This window comes from Arachis hypogaea, chromosome 15 (genome assembly GCF_003086295.3).
Source record: "Arachis hypogaea cultivar Tifrunner chromosome 15, arahy.Tifrunner.gnm2.J5K5, whole genome shotgun sequence".
NCBI lineage: Eukaryota > Viridiplantae > Streptophyta > Magnoliopsida > Fabales > Fabaceae > Arachis > Arachis hypogaea.
The window spans coordinates 88673111-88688288 of NC_092050.1; the positions used below are offsets into that span (position 1 = coordinate 88673111).

The 15178-nt window shown below is 38.0% G+C and overlaps 1 protein-coding gene across 1 annotated transcript; it reads right to left on the reverse strand.

The window, feature by feature from the left end:
- Positions 1-5204: 5204 nt before the first annotated feature.
- Positions 5205-14622, reverse strand: LOC140179255 (heparanase-like protein 2). Its single transcript, XM_072217935.1, has 11 exons — positions 14374-14622; positions 7609-7648; positions 7444-7454; positions 7277-7348; positions 7052-7162; positions 6855-6940; positions 6771-6812; positions 6360-6505; positions 5886-6116; positions 5599-5788; positions 5205-5492 (listed from the first exon to the last, which is right to left on the reverse strand). The coding sequence occupies exons 1-11, from the start codon at positions 14620-14622 to the stop codon at positions 5213-5215; spliced, it is 1458 nt and encodes a 485-aa protein (XP_072074036.1). The 3' UTR covers positions 5205-5212.
- Positions 14623-15178: the final 556 nt, after the last annotated feature.

The window sequence follows — 15178 nt, forward strand, 5'->3', positions numbered from 1 at the left end:
CATGTAAAGTGCACAATGTATGCTTGAATCAAGATGTAAGTGAATATCTGCCCAAAACTAGCTTATTTCCTAAGAAAATGCATGAAACTACCCTAAAAACAGTAAAGAAATGGTCAGTGAAACTGGCCAAAATGCCCTGGCATCAGTGGTAAGCTTGAATCTGAATGGAGTTATGAAGCACCCTCCAGAAGTTCATTCTATCCTCCAGTGTGACATCATAGATGAAACCGTAGCTGAAATTCACCAGGAGGAGTTAGAAGAGAAGTACATAGGACAAGGTCTGAGTGTGGGGACACTTTCTGAGGACAACGAAAATACTTTACCATTGTCACCAACTCTAGACAATCCAGAGCCTAGCCATGAGCTGAAGTTATAATTAAAACCCCTCTCTCCACACCTCAAATATGCTTACCTTAAGGACAAGCAGAAGTTTCCAGTTATCATTGCACGGGAACTCACTTCTCAACAAGAAGAGCAGTTACTTAGTGTGCTGAGGAGGCACAAGAAGGCAATTGGGTGGAGTTTGGCAGACATAGTAGGCATCAACCCTCAAGTTTGTGAGCACAGAATATTTTTAGAAGAGGGAGCTAGGCCTGTTCGTCAACCCCACAGAAGACTGAATCCCACTATCTTAAAGGTTGTCAAAAAGAAAGTGACCAGACTACTAGAGGCAAAAATCATCTACCCCATCTCAGACAGTGAATGGGTAAGCCCAGTACAAGTGGTGCCAAAGAAGTCTGGAGTCACTACAGTGAAGAATGAGCATGGAGAGCTCATAGCAACCAGAGTACAGAATGCCTGGAGGGTCTGCATTGATTACAGGCGCCTAAACCAGGCCACTCGTAAGGATCACTATCCTCTTCCATTCATTGATCAAATGCTGGATTGCCTGTTAGGTAAATCACATCATTGCTTTTTAGATGGTTACACAGGTTATTTCCAAATTCATATAGATCCTGAAGATCAGGAAAAGACTACTTTTACATGTCCTTTTGGGACTTATGCTTATAAGAGAATGCCCTTTGGCTTGTGCAATGCACCAGTTACTTTTCAAAGGTGCATGATGAGTCTTTTCTCTGATCTTATTGAGGACTGTATGGAGGTTTTTATGGATGATTTTAGCATTTAAGGTGATTCTTTTAGCCTTTGCTTAGATAGTTTATCTAGAGTATTAGATAGATGTGTCAGTACAAACCTTGTATTAAATTTCAAAAAATGTCACTTTATGGTTAAACAAGGGATTGTATTAGGACATGGTGTATCTAATACTGGCATTTCTAGTTTGCCTTACCCCTCCTCTGTGAGGGACGTATGTTCGTTCCTTGGCCATGCAGGTTTTTACTAGAGGTTCATTAAGGACTTTAGTAAGGTAGCACTTCCCTTATCCAGATTACTGCAGAAAGATATTGAGTTCGAGTTCAGTGAGGATTGCAAACAAGCGTTTGATAAACTGAAAACTGCCCTGACTCAAGCTCCAATTGTGAGAGGACCTGACTGAACCCAGCCATTCGAAATCATGTGCGACGCCTCCAACCATGCAGTAGGAGCAGCGCTGGCTCAGCGTGAAGGTAAGGACCCCTTTGTAATTGCTCATGCGTCTAAAACTTTAGACACTGCTCAGTCTAATTACACTACTACTGAGAAAGATCTTCTTGCTATTGTTTTTGCTCTGGATAAATTCCGAGCCTATTTACTTGGTACTAAAGTAGTAGTGTATTCAGACCACGCAGCTCTAAAGTATTTATTAGCTAAAAAGGAATCCAAACCAAGGCTTATATGTTGGATACTGCTACTACAAGAATTTGATTTAGAAATAAAGGATAGGAGTGGAAACCAGAATTTAGTGGTAGACCACTTGAGTCGCCTTTAGCACATTAAGGATGACTCCACTCCTATAGCTGATAATTTCCCTTTTGATAACCTGCAAGCAGTATCTGAGGTAGTCCCTTGGTATGCACCTGTAGCTAATTATCTAGTTAGCTGCACTTTTCCTCCAAACTTTACTAAGCATCAAAGAGACAAGCTGAAAAGCGAGTCTAAATATTATATATGGGATGACCCATATTTATGGAGATGTGGCGCTGACCAGGTAATTATAAGGTGTGTACCTCAATCAGAATTTTAGTCCATCTTAGAGGCCTGTCACTCATCTGAGAGTGGAGGACATTTTGGCCCTCAAAGGACAGCTAGAAAAATCTTAGACTGTGGATTCTGGTGGCCTACTCTTTTTAGAGACGCTGCTGAATTTTGTAAATCCTGTTTCCCATGCCAAAAATTTGGTAATATATCCAGGAAGGATGAGATGCCTCAACAAATTATGCTTTTCTGTGAAATTTTTGATGTTTGGGGCATTGACTTCATGGGTCCATTTCCAAATTCTAATGGTTATTTTTATATATTGTTAGCTGTAGATTATGTTTCCAAATGGGTGGAAGCAATTCCTACCCGCACTGATGATGCTAACACTGTTGTTTCCTTTGTGAGAAACCACATTATTTCTCACTTTGGATCACCACGAGCAATCGTGAGCGATCAAGGCACCCATTTTTGTAACAGGAGACTAACAGGATTACTGAAAAAGCATGGGATAATTCATAAAATAGCAACAGCCTACCATCCTAAGAGTAATGGGCAAGCCGAGGTGTCTAACAGAGAGATAAAGCGCATATTACAGAAGATAGTCAAACCTCATAGAAGAGACTGGAGCACCAGGCTACAAGATGCACTTTGGGCATACAAAACAGCATACAAGACACCCTTTGGGATGAGTCCCTTTCGCTTAGTTTATGGAAAAGCCTGTCATCTCCCAATTGAAGTAGAGCACAAAGCCTTTTGGGCAGTAAAAGAGTGCAACATAGGATTTGAGAAAGCCAGAGCTGAAAGGAAGTTGCAATTGCAAGAATTGGAAAGCCTTCGCCTAGAAGCTTATGAGAACTCAAGGCTGTACAAGGAAAAGATGAAGGTTGTACATGATCAACACATCAAGAGGAAAGAGTTCCAACCTGGGGACTTAGTCACTACAAGAAAAACACCCATTCAGGTACACTTGAAAAGTGTAGCCAAAAGTGAAAAAAAATGATGCCTTAGGCTACGGCTACGCTTTTTGGGCTACGGCTACGCTTTTTGGGGTGATTCCTATTCGGCCGTTGCCTATTCTCAAAGGCTACGCTTTTCTGTACCAAGGGCTACGCTTTTGGCGTTTGGGAATAGGCTACGCTTTTCAAGTGATGCTGCGCAGGACCAAAGGCTACGCTTTTCAGCTTCCATTCTTACTAGAATAGGCTACGCTTTTCAACACTATTGCATCACCTGTCAAGCGTAGCCACATTATATTCCATGGCTACTTTTTATAAGTGTAGCCTTAGGTCCCTCGTTTTTTTTTTTTTCATACTATAGCTACTGTATATAAATGTAGCCTTAGGTCCGTTATTATTATTTTTTTATTATATATATATATATATATATATATATATATATAATAATAATAATAATAATAATTCTGCATTTTTAATTAAATGAGTTAAATATTATAAAATAAAAAAAATACATAATTATACTAAATAATTTTTTTAAATAATAAAAATTATCTGTAACCAAAATATATTTATAATAATGATCCAAAAGTATTAGAATAATGTTAATTTTAAATATTCATACATCTCATTAAAATAAACATAGCCATATCAAAATAACTATGATATCACTTAGAATTTACTACTAATACTCTATAAAAAACTAAAATTTTATATCCTACATAAGTATCTTTTAATAAAAGTCATTAGTCAACTATACATGTATCCATTCCCAACACTACTCTATCTTAGCCAATAAACCACAATAATAATCAACTTAATCTTCATTATCATCATCCTCAATATTATCCTGCATAATTATATAGAAAAGTAATTAGAAAAATATTTATAATGACATTCGCGATTATAAAAATTAAAAAACCAAACTGAAAACTATCAATGACTGATATCATTAATCCTTTCTGTACCGTGTACAAGTTTCACCAATGCATAGTAGTGTTTCACAAATCCAAAATTAGAATTCAAAGATAAAAAAAATATAAGCTATAAACCATAAGATAAAGAGCTATAATTTAAAAAATTATCACCCTAGCAGCTAGACAGAAATCCCCTGCCTCCCACCACAATGCCAAAATCAGAACTGTTGCCACAAAGTTTCCCTATTCTCTTCACATTTGAAAAGTTGAACTCTCCTACACAAGCCAATCTTGAATTATTACTCCTCCAACTACTACATGCAACAGCAACATATAGAACATGACTAGGACTAGCACCTAAAAACTAAAATTTTAATATATTATTATCATGTTATACATACTATATCTGCTGTTGTAACATTTTTTTAAATTAAAACTAATAACTTTAATTTGAAAATACTAATACTATAAGTCTATAACCATAGCTAGTATTATTTGCTTTTTATCGGCAGATGAATAAAAAAATAGGGAAAAATTCATATATACCAAGTCATCCCATGTTTCTTCTAGTTCATGGTGAAAAGAAAAGAGCCAAAAATAGCAATATAACTTTCAGCCATAGCAAACAGAAGTGCACAAAATCAGAAATACAACAACCAGAATTGCACAAACAATTTTCAGCCACAAAGAAACGAAAGTGATACACATATCATTGCAAGAAGTCAGAGGAGGAGATATGTGCTCAGTTTTACAGGGGAACAAAGTGAAACAGAACCAATAAACCAACCAAACTAGCAATTAGCAGTTGAATAATTTTCTTTTTCCAACCAAGCATAAATCATCACCTTAGTCGCAGCTTCCAGGCTTACAAGGTCTAAGTGGAAGTCAAGCAGTCCAGGCGACCTATCAGCTAGAACCTAGAGCCAAAATAGCAAAATGGAAAGAAGGTAAGTGATCAAATGATATATTCCTTTAGTGCAATTGTTATTATACCTTGCAAAGATAGTGCTTCAGTGTCATCTTATTGTTAGAAGCACGAGTGTCAGTAAGCTTTAAAAGACTATCCTACTTGAATCCAATTGCGGATCTTGTGGATCTGGTAAGCAACTAATGAAGTAAACATCTATATATGTCAGAACACAAGTTAGATATATCAGCTCACAAAGAAGGAATGTATAATTTGTACTCATTTTTATTTTATATATCGAAACAAAACACATCTTTTCACCATTGGATAGAATGTGTGATCTGCATATGATAAGTCTACACCCTCAACCAATGGTAGAAAGGTATGTGCGAGTTTGTAAAATGAGCACACAATATATTTTTCTGTAATAATGACACTTGAAAGCTAAAATGAGATAGTCCACAATAACATGCTGCACATCCTTCAACTATGAAATTTAATATTTGGTACCTATAATAATCTGGATTTGGCACAAAAGTAGAAGTGTTTAGTAATCCATAGTTTCCTCCAACCAAACTCTGTCTGCAGTATGTTCTGGTGTCATAAACAGTTGACATTCCAAGCTGATCCAAATACCTGTGTTATGATGTATTAACATTAGAGTAAATGCTTGTAGAATCTCCAATGACAAAAAAAATTAAAAAATAATAAAAAAAATTCAAGGTGAGTTAGTTAAACTAACCAGAAGCTGTAGACAAATGCATCAGACACAAGATGGTGGCCATTGTTGTAAGCCCCTCCTGCCTCACCAACCCATGCTTTTGCTTTGGTTGCTGATTTTTGAAGTATGTTTTTGAGGCCACTGAATGTGCTAGCCACTCCATCAAGATATGATGGATCAAGAATTCTTTCAATTAGGTGCTCATCAACTCCTGTATGTAAGATAAAGTAGTAGCTTTTGTTATAACCAAAATTCATAAACATTTGTCAAATATTATAACAGTAGTATTCCTTTTTGGTGGATGATACCTGCTCCAAGGTTATATATGTGGTGAGATACCACATCAACAGATTTACCAGATTTGTTTACAAATTCCTGGAACCAGTTTGCATCATAGAAGCCACCGGGAGCAATGATCAGTGGCTTATGCCTGATCCCTCTATATACATCATGAAATATGTTTCTTAATGCAGCAATATCAGAAGCATATTGATCTGCAGAAACATTTGCTCCAACTCCACTCCCGCACAATTCATTGCCTGCACAAGCAAGAAGGAATTCATTTAAACTATTAATTCTATCAAGAGAGACATGTTATTTTTGTTTCGCAAAAAGAACTTGAAAGACTTGCAATGTTTGTGTTAGAAACTAAATGTGAAATCCTGCTATGTGGCAAAGATAATGAGTCTTAAAACCACCATTTTTTAATTTTAGTCTTATTGAATCAATTACACTGATGCTTGCTACTTTGGCATATATGTAATCAGGGAGCATACACTTACCAAATTCCCAACCAGCAATGCTGTAATTCTTTCTTACAGTATAACAGATAAAAGATTCTGCATTGGAAGAGTTCCATGGTCCAACTGCAGAACCAGATTGTAATGTTCTTCCAACAAGAGCATTCAATCCAAAGATAACCTTAGCCCTGAAATATACCTATCATTAATGTTAAACTTTCTTTTTTTCCCCCTTAAAATAAGTTTCCTCTCTTCTCTACTTCATTTCTCCACCATTCCTCCCAACTCCCTATCAGATTTTAAAGTAAGTAAAGGGTCTAAGAAATCAAATGCTGGTAGACGGATCCTAGTTATGGAGCCTACAAACAATATCCTATATAATTCTGAGTACTTAGATTTACACTAAATTAGCTATCATAAATAATGATATGGCTATAACAAATTAGTACACACCTGTTCGCATTTTCCCAAATTCTCTTTGTCACCAGTGTATCCCTTCATAAACAAGGGGAATCAAAATTAGAAAAGCAAACAAACCAGAGTAAAAGATATGTTTTTGTAACAGCAGACGCCAAATGAGAAACCTTAGCTGACAAAACAAGAAGGGGAGAGGCTGACAAAACCTTCATATATTGTAAACATAAAACCATTAGAAAAATTGAACGATCCATCATTGAAACTCTAATGTAATTTAAAAAGGGGAGAGGCTGCATAGCACCAACATAATAACTTACAGCAAATAAGGTAAGAATGTAAGCCCCGGCAGCTACTCCCATGCACATTACTGCACTAAAACTGCAGACAAAAAGAATGTTGGGGTGAGATTGCCTTCTCAAAACGAACAACTGCCAATATTCAAAGCCTAATGGAAATTGGTGTAAACTAATTTTCTTTATGTCATTAAATGGAAATCAATTACAGATTAAGCTTGAACTTACTCACCCAAAAAGGTTGAGAACCTCGGCTATTTGATCTGCTAGGTCGTCAACAGAAAGAACTGGATAATCTGGAACAATCTCAGGAGCTCCCAACTGCAACAACTCTTGAACAAAGTACAAGATGATAAGAAAGCAAGAACTTAAAATATTATCAATGAAGAAATTTATAACAGTGAGGAGATATATACATCAAGTAACACTGCAAAACAATCAAACACAGCTTAACATGATGAGCACAAAACAATCAAACACAGCTTAACATGATGGAAGCAGGAAATGAATGCTTAATTTACAAAAAGATGAAGAAACTGGGATCAAAGAACTTCAAAATCAAGAGGAGTAACATATTAAACCTTTTTTCTCAACCTTCTGCCTGCCATTCATGGCACTTTCCTGAAACAAAGATCACAAAAATAATTGGGAAACATCAAAACCAAAAACAAATTAAAAATAGAACATGATGCTTCTTAATTAAAAAACAAATAATCGCAGAACCTCGCCTAATCAGAACAAATTCAACACAACAACAACAAGGATCAGTAACAAATTCAACTCAACTCAATTATCTAGCAACAAATTCTACTTCCAGCAACAACCACATTTATGATATGTTCAGCATCAAATTCAACTTACAGTTGACAACAAATTCTACTTCTAGAATTCTAGCAACAAATTCAGCTATGATAACTATGATAACTTTCAGGCAGCAACAAAAACTTAAACTATGATAACTTTCAGGAAGCAACAAAAAAACTTCAACTCTCCAAATATGATTTACAGCAGATTAACATTAGCTAAATCATAATTTCAGCAACAAACTCAACTTTGAGCAATAAATTCAAGATGTACTAATAATTTACAGCAATAAAATTGAAAGAGGAATAACAGGGCTGAAGATGAAACTCACATAGGCAGAGAGACGAAGCAAGCGTTGATGGAAGACCCGAGCCGAAGCTGAAACCCTAAACCCAGACTCAGGGCCAAGGAAGCGTTGATGGCCGAAGCAGGAAGGCGAGCTTACGAACTATGATAGAGCGCGACAGAGCTTGAGCGGCGATGAGCTTGAAGTGGCGACGCGAGCTCGAGGCGGCGATGAGCTTGAAGCGGCGACGCGAGCTCGAAGCGGCGACGCGAGCTCGAGGCGGCGACGTGCTTGAGGTGGCGACGTGAGCTTGAGGCGGCGACGAGCTTGAGGCGGCGACAGAACTTGAGGCCGTGACGAGTTTGAGGGGGCGACAGAGCTTGAGGCAGCGACGAGCTTGAGGGGGCGACCAAAGCTTGAGCGGCGACGAGCTTGACGGGGCGACCAAAGCTTGAGGAGCCGGCGACAGGCTTGAAGGATAGAGTGGCGAGAGAAGAGAGAGGTGAGATGGGTTCTGATTCTAGGTTAGGGCACCACGCGAAGAGGGTAAGTGAGGGAGAAAAGTAAACAAAAAATTACTAAGTGTTTGTGAGTTGCGTTAAATTTTTTTGCACTAGATACATTAGGCATCACTTTTAAAATGCACCTAAAACTTAACAAATAGGCTACCCTTTAAAAGCGTCTCCTTTGATACGAAAAGTGAACCTATAGATATCAACCTATGGCTACGCTTTATAAGTGATTTCTATAATACCTAAGGCTACACTTTTTAAATGATGCCACAATTGTGTATCCTTTTCTCTTATAAAAAGGCAACACGGAGAAAAGCGTAGCCTATTCATAGAATAGGCTACGCTTTTCAAATGTAGCTTAAAAAAAGTGTGGCTGAATGGGTATTTTTCTTGTAGTGAGTCCTCCTTTACAAATCTAGACTGAGGCTCATGCCAGGCAAGTTGAGATCAAGATGGGAAGGTCCATATAGAGTAGAGAAGGCTGAGCCATACGGAGTTTTTCACTTAAGTCACCCTTCAAGCTCTGAACTCATCAAAGTGAATGGACATCATCTGAAGCTATGTCATGGTGAGAAGGTGATGAAAAATAAGGAGTTAGATATCTTCCTCTTGGAGGATCCACTCACAGTTGAAGATTGAGCTAGTGGAGCGTCTAACTTACGGACGTTAAAGCAAAGTGCTAGGTGGGAGACAACCCACCATGGTATGATCGTTCCTTTCATTATTCTTAGTTTTCTTATTCAATAACTCTTCTCTTTATTAGTACATTTAGTTTGCATCTGCATTTGCATATTTTTAATTTAAAAAAAAAAAGAGAGGGAAAGCCGCGACGCGTCCGCGTCGCATGTGGCTCAGAGAGAAAAATTAATCGAACATAGAGTCACACGGGAGCGTGGCTGGAGGCGTGCCTTTGGCACAAATCATCCCACGTGACCGTGTCGCTGACGCGTCTGCGTCACATGGGAAACATGCCTACCACGCGTCCGCGTCACTCACACGGCCGCGTGACCTGGAAATCGATGTAAGAAAGGGTGCACGACCGAAAGTTGTGCTAGAGTGGTGCTGGACTGGTGCTGAACACACAAACCTTACCACGTGGACGCATGGCTCACGCCTCCACGTCATATCCCTATAGTGGCCACTCACGCGATCGTGTCGATCATGCGATCGCGTCACCCTGGCTTTTGGCAAAAAAAAGTTTTGAACAGAGAGTTGTGCGAGCGCGAGGCTGCCCTCGCGCCAGTAGCACAAAACGAGTCCCGCGTCCGCGTGACTGCCGCGACCGCGTCAATTCATTTAAGCGCAAGTCGCGCGAACGCGTCCCTCACGCGTCCGCGTCGCCTGCGCCGCACAGCTTATCCTAATTTTCCAAATATTTTATCTTTCCCTTCCCCAAATCCTACTTTTTCTTTTCCCCCTCATTATTTTCTTTCCCTCTCTTCCTCCTTCCTTTTTTCTCACTTTCTATTCTCTCTCTCATCACCATTAACAAGGTTTTTCTTTTCTTCTTCCCTCTTTACTTTTCTATTCTTCTTCTTAATTTAAGTTCCCTTCTTCTTTTCTTTTTCTTTTTACTTGTATTATCTATATTTTTCATTTTCTTTCTCTTTCTTTTAATTGGTGTTAGATATTTAGTAGGGTCATTATTATTCACTATGGTTTGCTTGTGGATTATTAAGAACTTGTTTGGCAATTTTATGTTAATTTTTAAAAGGGTTGCTTGCATGTTCCACTTATTATTTTCAATAGCTTACCTACCATGCATGCTATGTGTTTGTGAAAATGCCCGTATGGCATTGTGCACTATTTTTTTATTTCTTTTTACTCTAAATGCCTACTTTTCACAAAAGCCTTTTTTATATTTTATTAATTTAATATAATTGCTATTCCAAACAGGTTGTTAGTTTGAATTTTGGGGTAATTTAACATGGACATTGAATGCTTGATCTATGCTACTCATGCCTTTGCCTACATGCCAATAAACACCTTGCATTTAATTGTCACCATATGCACTTACTATATTCCTCATGATAATTTTCACATGCAGTCATGACCATGTGTTAACTTCATTCATCTTTAATGTGCATTGATTTCCACCCATACCATCCTCTTCCTTGCTCTACCCCTTGACATTTTGACATACTTTCTCTTTTCTCCCTTTCAGGATGGCCACCAAGAAAGGCAAGGAGAAAGCTGCTCCCAAATCATCAGCAATGAGAGGAACAAAATGAGTATTAGTGGCAGAGCCTTCTTCAACTGCAGTTAAACCCTCAACAAAAAGAACTAAGAGGATTATTGATGGGATATTTTCGTGGAAAAACGAATTTCTCCAAAACACCCACACTTAACCGGCAAGTGCACCGGGTCGCATCAAGTAATAATAACTCACGGGAGTGAGGTCGATCCCACAGGGATTGAAGGATTGAGCAATTAGAGTTTAGTGGTTGATTTAGTCAAGCGAATCAAGATTTGGTTGAGAGATTTGTGATTTGCAGAATTTAAATTGCATAGAAAGTAAAGGGAATGGGTAATTGGCATGAAATTAAAGAGAACAGGAATTAAAGTGCTGAATCTTAAAGAACAAGAAATTAAATGGCAGAAACTTAGAACGCAAGAAATGTAAATTGCAAAATCTTAAAGTGCAAGAAATGTAAATGGCTTGAATTGTAAAGGGAATGGGGAGTTGGATTTGCAGAAATTAAACAAGGAAATGTAAAATTGCAACAAGCAGAAAAATAGAAGAAGACTTGGATTGAATCGGATCTAAAACAGAAAAGTAAATGAGCATGAAAAGCAGTAAACAGAGGATGTAAAATTGGAATTTAGATCTCAGGACCCAAGAGACTAGAAAACCAAGTCTAGATATCGATGCCTTCCTAGATCCAACAAGAACAATTGCAAAGGAGATTGTAAATTGCAAAGAAAGTAGATGAAGAAGCAAGTAACTGAAACTGAAATTCAATTAAGCAGAAAATTAAACAAGATCCCAAGGTGAGATTGAAACAGAATTTCTTCAATTCTCCACCCAAAATCCAAGACAAGAAAAGTAAAGAGTGCTGGGCAAGAACAAGGAAGAAGAGAGATCAATTCTCCTCCCAAATTCTCTTGAATTAAACAACAATGCTAAGAAAAATAAAAGTGAGCTCTAAGCAAAACTGAAAAGAAAGCTATTCTGAAAAACTAAAAGGGAAGCTCCCTGAAAAATTTAAATCCTATGCTATTTATACACGTTCTTCAAATGGTCTTCAAGCCTTCAATTGGGCCTTTGATCTTGATGGAATTGGGTTGAGAGAGGCCTTGGTTGATTGCTCTTGGAGTTTGGGGAAGAACCGAATTGAACCGGGTTGGAATTATGAAAGCTTGAGTAAAAGTTGGAGTAAAAGTTAGGGGCTAACTTTTGCTCCAACTTTTCACATCAGCACCCTTCCTTGCTGATACCAACGTTGGGGCAAAAGTTAGGGGTCTAACTTTTGCTCCAACCTTGGCCTCCCCTTGCTTATTCATGGTGCCAACGTTAGCCAAAAAGTTAGGGGCTAACGTTGGCGCAAACTTTTGCTAGTCCAGGGAGTGTTTTTCATGCACCAACGTTAGCCAAAAAGTTAGGGGCTAACGTTGGCGCAAACTTTTGCTCATCCAGGGAGTGTTTTGTGATGCCAAAAGTTAGCCAAAAAGTTTGAGGCTAACTTTTGCTCCAGCTTTTGCCCAAAAGTTAGCCAAAAAGTTTGAGGCTAACTTTTGGTCCAGCTTTTTGCTTCCTGGTTCATTTTCAATTAATCCAAAAGTTTGAGCTAAAGTTTGAGGCAAACTTTTGCTCAAACTTTTTGTCCTCTCTTCCTCCTAACCATTCCTTCTTGCTTCAACCTTTCTCCAAGCTTTCTTCACCTATCATTAATCAACCAAACACATCAATGCTATGCTCAAAATCATGAGATATTCATTCTTTCATAATATGTGACAATTATAGCATAAAACCTCATGAAATAGCATGAATTCATACATGGTTGATTAAATCAAAGGAAACATGAAAATCTACCCAATTGGCTTGCTTATGGCTCAAGAAAGTGCATAATTCAGTTGAAAACAAAAGAAAAAGGCTAGTGAAACTAGGCTAAGATGACTTTTCATCACAACACCAAACTTAAAGCTTGCTTGTCCCCAAGCAAGGAATAAATTATGCTCAATGGTTCTTTCATTTAAGATGGATTGAAAAACAACTTGTAAAGTCCTGTGAGTGAAGTGATTAAGTAACAGTGGGGTGAACTCTAAATTATATGCTCATACAAGGGCTTCAGTGCTTACTAGTCCTCACATATTGGGAGTCTTAGGTCTTAGGATTTTCATCCAAATGGTATCATGGAGATCTCTTTATATGTAGTCACCTTGAAGCAGCTTATAGTTTCTTTGCTTTGGCCTTGACTCTAAGTGTCATGTCTCAAAGAGGCTCTTTAGATAAGCTTTCAATCAATACTCCTAAACCAGTTGGTTTTAAGGTATTAGGTGTTGAAGCACCCCTAAGGATTTACTTGCTCAAGCCTCTTTCTTTGACACAACTCAACCACAAGCATTTTACTAGGCTAACAACTCTTTGAGTCATTGTTTCTTCTTTCTTTTTCTGCCTAGTAATTGATGCTCAGAGCCTTGGGCCATGTTCTTTTTGTTTTTGTATTTTCTTTTCTTTCTTTTGTTTTGTTTGCTGCTTCTTGGATCAATAAATTTTTGAGAATCTCCATAATACTTCTTTGAACTTCATGTCCTGCCTATGAGCTCCCATGCAAGTTTTCACAAGCATGCAACCTCAATACATAATCATACAACTAGAACCGCCACTTCTCCTAATCTTTTGCTTGCCTCAAAATTGTTTAATTCCTCAATCCTTCTTTTCAAAGAACTTTCATGTGATGCAATTTTTTTGAACATTGAGTGCAAACAAGTTTTGAAGAGAAAAATGTTGTGAATGATCAAGCATCTTGCTTAATGAATTACAGAAAAGAAACCATGCTAAACAGACAGATAATCAGGGAAACTAAACCACTCTCAATCATAGCAGTGTTTGATATAAGATAATCACTTAACAATACAACCTTTTGGAGTTCACTTGCTTTCCTTCTTCTCATCATCATCATTGCTGGCCTTTAGGTTCATCTTTTGTTTCTTTGGTTGATGATTCTTAATCCTTCCAAAAGCTTGTATGGACCTCTGCAAAGATATTGAAAGTTGCTTGTTCCCCAAGCACTTGGAAACAATGGTTAGTCTGGCTGATTTATTTATGGGCTTTTGAACTTACTTTGGTGTGGGAACACCAAACTTAGTACCTTGCCAATGGTTTTCATGCATCAAATTAACCATGTGTGATAATAAATTTTTTTTTCTTTTTCTTCTTCTTTTTCAAAAGCAATAAAACTGAAAACTAGGAAACAGCAGAATAGTTAACTAGTTCATCCAACATGCTTGAAGCCAGCATTATGCAGAAAGTGAGAATGTGTTTTATAATGGGATTTTGGTGAAACACCAAACTTAGAATCCTGCATTCTCCTTTAGATTGTTTTGGTGTGCAACACCAAACTTAGCTTCTTGCATTATAGATAAAACTAATTAACCTTTTTATTAAAATAGTTATGAACAGAAAACTACCTCAGGTTGGGTTGCCTCCCAACAAGCGCTCTTTTATTGTCACTAGCTTGACATCCTTCATCTTCTGATCATGGAAGTTGAGGTTTCTGTTGCCTTTGGTTTCCTCCTCTCACCGTAGGCTTCTCCTTGATAGTTGTTTCTTTTCCCGTAGCCTTCTCACTGTTTTCCATAACTGCTTTCCCTTTCAACCCAGCAGCTTTTTCACTGTTCTTTGAGTCATCTTCAGTGGCTCTTAGGGACATATCTCCCTCTCTCTCGCCCAGTTTAGCAAGGTTTTGAACCAGTTGTTCCATGTGCCTTTCAATTCTCTTGAGATATGCCTCTTGGTTTTTCCTTATATCCTCCTGCTCTATTATTGTCATTTCTTGAATTTTCATAAACCTTTCCATCATCATTTCTAGAACATAGAGTCTTTGGAAGTTTAGGATTGGTTGTGGCTGTGTTAATTATGGTGATTGATGTAAGTCATTTTGGGCGGATGGTGAGGTAGGACACGGCCGGAGGTGTGTATATTGGGGTGGTGTGTAGTGATTTTTGTTGGTATGGTGGTGTTTTTGCAGGTTTGGGAAGTTGGGGTTGTTATAGTTGAAGTCCCTTTGTTCCTGATGCTGAGATTCCCTCATTCTTAGATAAGAATGTGGTTTCCATGGTGGAAATTATGCATTCACTGTGGCAGAATGTAGAGAATCAATTTGTCTAGCTATTAATTCCAATTGCTGCTGAGTTTGCTGGTATAGCTGTTTATTTTGATTCATGATTGCTCTCACTCCTTCAAGATTCATTACTTCCTTTTCTGAAATTGCATTCCGTGGGGTCTCAAATGAGTGTTGGTTATTGGCTCTTTTGTCACTGAACTCTGCAGTTCCTTGGATGGTTGCTGTTGCCTTGAGTAGGCCATCTGAGAAGTAATCTACTGCT

Bases quoted from the DNA above. Each gene is read 5' to 3' on its own strand.
- LOC140179255 (XM_072217935.1), bottom strand. From the start codon at position 14,622: ATGACAATAATAGAGCAGGAGGATATAAGGAAAAACCAAGAGGCATAT. The intron at 6,506-6,770 runs GTGTGTACTAAT...GGTATATTTCAG, and splicing joins ATTTGGGAAAATGCGAACAG to GGCTAAGGTTATCTTTGGAT. The intron at 5,493-5,598 runs GTTAGTTTAACT...ATCATAACACAG, and splicing joins GCATTTGTCTACAGCTTCTG to GTATTTGGATCAGCTTGGAA.